The 8,354-nt window shown below is 36.1% G+C and overlaps 1 protein-coding gene, 2 long non-coding RNA genes and 1 pseudogene across 22 annotated transcripts; all 4 read right to left on the reverse strand.

Annotated features, from left to right (window-relative positions):
* LOC104771843 lies at positions 534-2,376 on the reverse strand. Of its 7 annotated transcripts, XR_764946.2 has the most exons (7): positions 2,124-2,376; positions 1,967-2,033; positions 1,766-1,847; positions 1,465-1,516; positions 1,191-1,287; positions 958-1,095; positions 537-891 (listed from the first exon to the last, which is right to left on the reverse strand). It is a non-coding gene; the product is annotated as an uncharacterized LOC104771843 (long non-coding RNA). The 7 variants fall into 7 exon arrangements; XR_764948.2 differs by having other exon boundaries at positions 534-891; positions 1,468-1,516; positions 1,967-2,376; XR_764947.2 differs by having other exon boundaries at positions 534-891; positions 1,230-1,287; positions 1,967-2,376.
* On the reverse strand, positions 3,210-3,606 carry LOC109131266 (annotated as a pseudogene).
* LOC109124800 lies at positions 5,165-6,908 on the reverse strand. Of its 14 annotated transcripts, none has more exons than XR_002037082.1 (8): positions 6,867-6,903; positions 6,714-6,780; positions 6,513-6,594; positions 6,212-6,263; positions 5,977-6,034; positions 5,833-5,842; positions 5,685-5,752; positions 5,165-5,618 (listed from the first exon to the last, which is right to left on the reverse strand). It is a non-coding gene; the product is annotated as an uncharacterized LOC109124800 (long non-coding RNA). The 14 variants fall into 14 exon arrangements; XR_002037085.1 differs by having other exon boundaries at positions 5,165-5,602; positions 5,938-6,034; XR_002037077.1 differs by having other exon boundaries at positions 5,938-6,034.
* Positions 7,063-7,821, reverse strand: LOC109131267 (uncharacterized mitochondrial protein AtMg00810-like). The gene has a single exon (XM_019241969.1). It carries the CDS (start codon positions 7,819-7,821, stop codon positions 7,063-7,065), a length of 759 nt encoding a protein of 252 aa, XP_019097514.1.

Raw genomic sequence — 8,354 nt, forward strand, 5'->3', positions numbered from 1 at the left:
TCTTAAAAATAATGATTTTATAAATTTTCTTAAATCGATTAATCTAAAGCATATTCTTTAAACCGATTAATCAATATTAATTAAAATAGAATTATTCAAAGTATATTTCCAAAATTAGGTTAACCAAATCATTAATTCGACTGTTTGAATTTGGAAATTTGGCACCTTGATTTTGTAGTTACTAATGTAGTTAGTACCTTGATTTTGTGTAGGTGGAGACACGAGACCTCCAAAATATTGTGACTCTATATATATCGGATAAATGATGACCATTTGTTTATACTGTATATATTTGTAAATCGGATAGACTACATAAATATGGATCTACTATTACATTAATAAAGTAGGTTAATAAACGGGGCAAGTATGAATAACGGGTATTACTATATGGTGCTACTACACTCTATAATATGAAACAAACTGATCATATACAAATTAGTAATTATAGCTTTTAAAAGTTAATAATTTGAATTTTTTTTTATTTTTAATATAAGAAATAACTGTAAACTAAAATTTACTTAGTAATAAACATAAAAGATCAAAAATCTAAAAATTATAAAACATTTGACCCGCGGTGTACCGCGGGTTCGAACCTAGTTATTAGTAAACATACATACCATATTTTAGACTACAACAAGTCATCAAACCAAGTCTTATACAATATTTACTACATACCATCAAAAAAAGTTTATGAACAGACGTTAAAAGCTTCAGGAACTCCAACTTGCTTCTTAAATATAACCTTCTCCTTCGCCTTCTTGAAGTCCTCCAGCTTCAGGAATGTGATATGCTTTTAGAGAGCTTGTTTTGAGTACCTTCGGTGACTTTGGTGACACTGAGTTGAGCCGAGTTGAGCCTTGAGTTCTTAAAGCCACCTACTGCCCCAATAACCTTATGAACACATCAAAAGTTAAAGAATCTAACACGACACTAAGGCAAATATACACTAACACGTACCATGGAGCTTGTAGTTATACCGGCATAACTAGCAATACAAGACTCAACCAAAATAGCCGACACTTGATCTGAGAGAAACCCACCAAAGACATAAATCCATTAACAAACTCATGACTTGAAATTGAAACCTATGAAAACCTGCAACAAATAAGAGAACACAAATTCAATCACAAGTCAACAACGAGACTAATAATAGATAGAAACACTCCCCAAACAGATTTAGAAACCATTACTTTGACTTTGATGACTTTGATCAAGGAAAGAAAATTTACATATTTTCTTCCACCTCTTCCCCTTAAACTTGTCAACAGCTCGTCTAAGTGTCTCATCCTGAATAGCGATGGAAACAAATTACATGCCACAATAAGAATAGCCTCATCATTTCATTCATGTAAACAGTAAATCCATATGCATATAAGATACATTATCGAATGAGGTCGCTCTACACATCAATTAAATTATGAAACCGAAGAACAGGAAATTAGAAACAAAAAAGTAACCACTAACCACCTCAAGAGTTCAACCACCTTTAGCTCGTCTAATAGGGCCACTAGTCCTCCTGCAAGGTCCAAGATTTGAGAATGAGTTAGGTGCTAACGGTTGCTTATTCTCCATACATTGAATCTCAATTTGCAACTCAGTTATCTCCTCTCCCACACCACCCAGAAAAACAGAAGCCAAATATAATAAATCGGTGATGAAATCACCAAGCAAAAAAAAGTCAATTCTTTCCAGCTATTAAGACCCCCATGTTCTGATTCAGAAATAGCCATGAACTCACACCACAATGGAGGAATCGAGAAGTTACCTTGATAGCTTCAATGACATATTCAACTTGGAACAGCTTTCCTTCGGGAGAAAAAGTGTTGACTCCTCTGTCATAGTCGGTCCTTGCACAACAACAAAATCAGAAACCACATATAAGGCAAAACCACGATTGAAGTGAAGGAAGAAATTTTCGGTGAACCCAGAAGCAGAAGAAGATAGATTTGGTTTAAGATCGAGATACCTAGTGAGAAAAATCTTCTTCGGTGATTTCGATCTGTAAAACCTCTTGCAGTCCTTTGCTCAATAGACTCAAAACCGTAGAAGAAGAATAACATATCTAAGTAACCCTAATTCCAAACCCAGATTCAAAGGGGGAAAGAGAGAGAGAAACAACAAACCTTCTCCGACGAGATGAAATTGACATTTTAATGAGAAGGTGAGAGCTACGGAGAGTAAAGGAAGAGCTAAAGGAGAACAACAACGAAGAATTTGGGTTGTAAGAAACGGATCTGGGTATGCAATGCTTATCTCTCGTCTCACTCATGGCTGCTTAGCAAAAACCTTGGCTTCTCCCTACTCTTAACCCTAGAGAGGAAGAAGAAGTGTGAAGGAGATGAGGAAGAGAAAAGAAGAAAATAAAACGATTCAGGTTTTCGTTGGTTTAGAATTTTTTTTTTTTTTTTTTTTTTTTTTTTTTTTTTTTTTTTGACTCTGGAGCTTCTTTGTGTGGGGAAAGACTAAATTTTAGTCAATTTTTACTAAGTGTTGGCGGAAAGTGTGATTTTTGATTCCCGCTTACATATTTTTAGGTATAGCGTTTTAAAAGCGCTATTATATAGATTCATTTATAAAATTTTATCAACGATAACACTTGCGAAAACTGCGCTATGCTTTTCTGCTATCAATGCCCATATTTCTTGTAGTGATTACTCGAACCCAAGTGGCGGGAATTACCTCCCTTTACCATTGGGACAATGTGACTTGTTTTGTTTCTTTTATAAACTTTCACTTTCAGTTCTCTAATTAACTTAACCAGATTGTAATAAAAAAAATTAGATATGAAAATCACAATTGTAGAGGTCATTGGTTCACTCAAGCTTCTAAATATATTCATTTGCATGTTGCAATAGATATAATTTTGTGAGTTCCAATTGATATAGTAGAGTCACACATAAATTTAGTTGAAATTATAAAGAAGTTTAAATGAGCTAACTATAGATAAATGTTTTTTTTCTTCTTAAATACCATTATACATAGTAAAAGAACGATAATTAAGAAATATTAAATATAATTTGGGTGTTATTTTTTCAATTTATATAAATCATGAACTGAGGAAATATACTATATATATATATATATATATATAATGAATTGTCAATACCAAACAAAAAAAAGAATTGTCATGTAGACCAATAAAGAGATAATGAAGCTGTACTTTTACAGATGCGATGTCTTGGTTAACAGTATTGAAGTTTGTTAATGTTTTAAAGTATCCAATTATGCTCTTTATGCAGATTCTCTGCACTATCATCAAATCTCGCCTTGTATATTCTTCTTAAATATATTCCATCTTCTCTTGCTCTCCATTCCCATAAGCCAGACTTTTTAAATGCTCTAAAGCTTTTGACTGTGTTTAAATCCAGGTCCTTGTTTTAAAGTACACATAAAACGCGTCGTACCGAATAAATTATGAAAGAAATAGTCTGTAAAATGCCCTCCATTTGGTATTATTGTTGGACCTAGTACGTCATCTTTAGAATAACATCTCATCCAAAGGGATTTCTTATTTTTGAGTTCGTTCACGATCCTAATTCCAGCGCCAGATACATGACCAAACATACAAAGACTAAAAACAAGTAGGAAGATTGTGAGGTTTTTCATTTTTTTTTGTTGTTTAGACTTGATTTTCCTTTCATGTATTAATAACCAACATATACGTCCCTATTTTTGCATTTGCAGTTTTTTTTTTGTTTTTCAGTTAAGACAGATTTGCTAATTTTAACTAAGATATCAAATCATGGGAGACTATCAATTTGTTTTTCAGTTTGAACTTTTGTGTACCAGCATAGCAAAGTTTATTTCATCTATGGTAATAAGAGTTTAAACTTTTGTTTATCAGCCTAGCAGAGATTATTTCAATATTTAACGGTTCTTTTTACTAGTAATTTTACTGAGAGTTTAAAATGGACCGGTCAAGGGCTGGATAAAATATCCGAATCCGATTAAAAATACATGATCTAAAACCGAATCTGAATTTTAAAAATATCCGATTAGATGCTTTTAGTAAATGAAACGGGTACCTAAACCCGATTGGGTATATCCGAACACCTGAACAAATAATTAAAACTATCCAAAGTTATATATATCTTTAACAATAGATTGCATCACTATTACAAGATAAATTAGTTTTCATTTTTAAGTATGTCAATTTCATATGTTAGTTTAGATAGATTATATAGTTTTAACTTTGAATTTGATCTAATTTGATGTTTTAAGAAGTCAAAAATTATAGGCTTGTAAATTTGGTGTTTTATTATTTAGAATTATTCTTTTCTTTTCATGACTTCAATTTGGTTTGATAACCTTGGTTTTTTTTATGATTATAATCATTTTTAATGAATTTGGACTGATTTCATTTTTTTCTGAATTCGGATTGATTTCGGGTTTTTTTTTACTTTGGTTTGGATTAAAAAATTACAAATCTAATCGAACCTAAAATATAATTTGAGGCTTTGGATGAAACCCGAAAATACCCAAATCCTACCAGAAATCCAAAAATAACATTGTGACAATCCGTCCCGTGGACCCCACTAGCCTCACTGCTAATCCACTAGCCTCACTGCTAGCCGCCCAAACAGACCCCAAGCTGGCCCTGCAGAGCATCAATCCTAACTCCTCACTGGGCAAATAAAACTATTCATCCAAATCCACAGTAGGTTATTGGTGCGCCTAACCACCTCAAGAGTTCAACCACCTTTAGCTCGTCTAATAGGGCCACTAGTCCTCCTGCAAGGTCCAAGATTTGAGAATGAGTTAGGTGCTAACGGTTGCTTATTCTCCATACATTGAATCTCAATTTGCAACTCACTTATCTCCTCTCCCACACCACCCAGAAAAACAGAAGCCAAATATAATAAATAGGTGATGAAATCACTAAGCAAAAAAAAGTCAATTCTTTCCAGCTATTAATATATTTAGGGTTTATAGCGATACTAAACAAAATAAGACCCCCATGTTCTGATTCAGAAATAGGCATGAACTCACACCACAATGGAGGAATCGAGAAGTTACCTTGATAGCTTCAATGACATATTCAACTTGGAACAGCTTTCCTTCGGGAGAAAAAGTGTTGACTCCTCTGTCATAGTCGGTCCTTGCACAACAACAAAATCAGAAACCACATATAAGGTAAAACCACGATTGAAGNTTTACTACATACCATCGAAAAAAGTTCATGAACAGACGTTAAAAGCTTCAAGAACTCCAACTTGCTTCTTAAATATAACCTTCTCCTTCGCCTTCTTGAAGTCCTCCAGCTTCAGGAACTCCAACTTGCTTCTTAAATATAACCCATTCTTACTCAAGAGTCACGACCTGTCTTCTTGTGGTCCTCACTCATGCAAGTTCCCAACAAAGAGATTTAACAAGTCAAAGATTAGAAAATACATAAACAGATCATATCCTAAAGCTCATCACGTAATCAGCTTCAACCTGCAACTAAGCAACACAAACTCATGAAGAAGAAGTATTAATAGCCTAAATATACAGAAAATGATACAGCAAAGTGATATGCTATTAGAGAGCTTGTTTTGAGTACCTTCGGTGACTTTGGTGACACAGAGTTGAGCCGAGTTGAGCCTTGAGTTCTTTAAGCCACCTACTGCCCCAATAACCTTATAAACACATCAAAAGTTAAAGAGTCTAACACGACACTAAGGCAAATATACACTAACACGTACCATGGAGCTTGTAGTTACACCGGCATAACCAGCAATACAAGACTCAACCAAAATAGCTGACACTTGATCTGAGAGAAACCCACCAAAGAAAAAAATCAATCAAGGTAGACATAAATCCATTAACAAACTCATGACTTGAAATTGAAACCTATGAAAACCTGCAACAAATAAGAGAACACAAATTCAATCACAAGTCAACAACGAGACTAATAATAGATAGAAACACTCCCCAAACAGATTTAGAAACCATTACTTTGACTTTGATGACTTTGATCAAGGAAAGAAAATTTACATATTTTCTTCCACCTCTTCCCCTTAAACTTGTCAACAGCTCGTCTAAGTGTCTCATCCTGAATAGCGATGGAAACAAATTACATGCCACAATAAGAATAGCCTCATCATTTCATTCATGTAAACAGTAAATCCATATGCATATAAGATACATTATCGAATGAGGTCGCTCTACACATCAATTAAATTATGAAACCGAAGAACAGGAAATTAGAAACAAAAAAGTAACCACTAACCACCTCAAGAGTTCAACCACCTTTAGCTCGTCTAATAGGGCCACTAGTCCTCCTGCAAGGTCCAAGATTTGAGAATGAGTTAGGTGCTAACGGTTGCTTATTCTCCATACATTGAATCTCAATTTGCAACTCAGTTATCTCCTCTCCCACACCACCCAGAAAAACAGAAGCCAAATATAATAAATCGGTGATGAAATCACCAAGCAAAAAAAAGTCAATTCTTTCCAGCTATTAAGACCCCCGTGTTCTGATTCAGAAATAGCCATGAACTCACACCACAATGGAGGAATCGAGAAGTTACCTTGATAGCTTCAATGACATATTCAACTTGGAACAGCTTTCCTTCGGGAGAAAAAGTGTTGACTCCTCTGTCATAGTCGGTCCTTGCACAACAACAAAATCAGAAACCACATATAAGGTAAAACCACGATTGAAGTAAAGGAAGAAATTTTCGGTGAACCCAGAAGCAGAAGAAGATAGATTTGGTTTGAGATCGAGATACCTAGTGAGAAAAATCTTCTTCGGTGATTTCGATCTGTAAAACCTCTTGCAGTCCTTTGCTCAATAGACTCAAAACCCTAGAAGAAGAATAACATAAGTAACCCTAATTCCAAACCCAGATTCAAAAGGGGAAAGAGAGAGAGAAACAACAAACCTTCTCCGACGAGATGAAATTGACATTTTAATGAGAAAATGAGAGCTAGGGAGAGTAAAGGAAGAGCTTATTATGAAAGGATCGTATGTTCGTTCATAAGACAAGGGTACAATATATATAGACTTAGTACATAGGGTTTTGACAAGTACTAATTACAAATATAGCCTTATACTACATCTCTCCTTTACACACCCCCTCAAGATGGAGGCAGAGGTTTGACTCCAATCTTATTACCCAATAGATGAAACCGTAGACGTAAGAGGGGCTTGGTTATAGCATCAGCTAACTGATCATGTGTCGAAATATAAGAAACGCGCAGTGCACCGGATTGAATATATCCACGGACAAAATGATAATCAAGAGCAATGTGCTTCTTCCGAGAGTGAAACACAGGATTAGAGCACAAATACGTAGCGCCCATGTTATCACAATATATCACGGGAGCAACAGGTAAGACAATACCCAATTCAGTAAGGAGCGAGCTAATCCACTGCAGTTCTGATGCCGCATTTGCCATGGCACGGTACTCAGCCTCCGTCGAAGATCTAGCCACACTTTTCTGTTTCTTTGAGGACCAGGAGATAGGACTACCTCCAAAGTACACAATGTAAGCATTAGTCGAAATACAGTCACCTTTGTCACCGCCCCAGTCTGCATCAGAAAATGCATGAACCGTTAAAGGACAATCAGAACGGAGGAAAATGCCATGTGATCTTGCTCCAGCAAGATAGCGCAAGACTCTCTTGGCAGCCTGCCAATGGTCATTTGTTGGGCGATGCATATATTGAGACAATCGGTTGACCGCAAACCCAATATCAGGTCTTGTAAAAGACAAGTATTGAAGACTCCCAATGACCATGCAGTATTGTTTGGGATCAGCAAGTGGTGTTCCTGAATCCAGCGTGAGCTTCTTGGTTTCAGACATGGGTGTTGCAACCGGTTTCGCCTCTTGCATATTGGTGCGAGCCAGGAGATCAGTTATATACTTCCGCTGCATCAAATGTAACCCTTGCCGTGTTCGCGTTGCTTCGATACCCAGGAATTAACTGAGAGGACCTAGATCTTTGAGTGAAAACCGAGAAGCAATAGACTCATGAAATGGCTTGACAAGAGTCGAAGGTCCAGCAATGATTATATCATCTACATATACCAAAACGTAGAGATACTCATTGTTATGCTTGTAAGTGAATAGTGAGGCATCTGAGATTGAATTCTTGAAGCCAGCCTGAAGCAAGAAGGTGCGGAGTTCCTGATACCAGGCGCGAGGCGCTTGTTTCAGGCCATAAAGAGCCTTACGAAGGCGGCAAACATGGTCTGGTCGATCACGGTCAACAAATCCCGGTGGTTGCGAGACATATACTTCTTCAGTAAGAGTTCCCTGAAGAAATGCATTGTTGATGTCAACCTGATGGATACTCCAATTACGTTTGACCGCAACCTCAAGCACAAGCCGAACAGTAGTGGACTTTATCACGGGACTAAATGTTT

This window comes from Camelina sativa, chromosome 20, assembly GCF_000633955.1.
Source record: "Camelina sativa cultivar DH55 chromosome 20, Cs, whole genome shotgun sequence".
Lineage (NCBI taxonomy): Eukaryota > Viridiplantae > Streptophyta > Magnoliopsida > Brassicales > Brassicaceae > Camelina > Camelina sativa.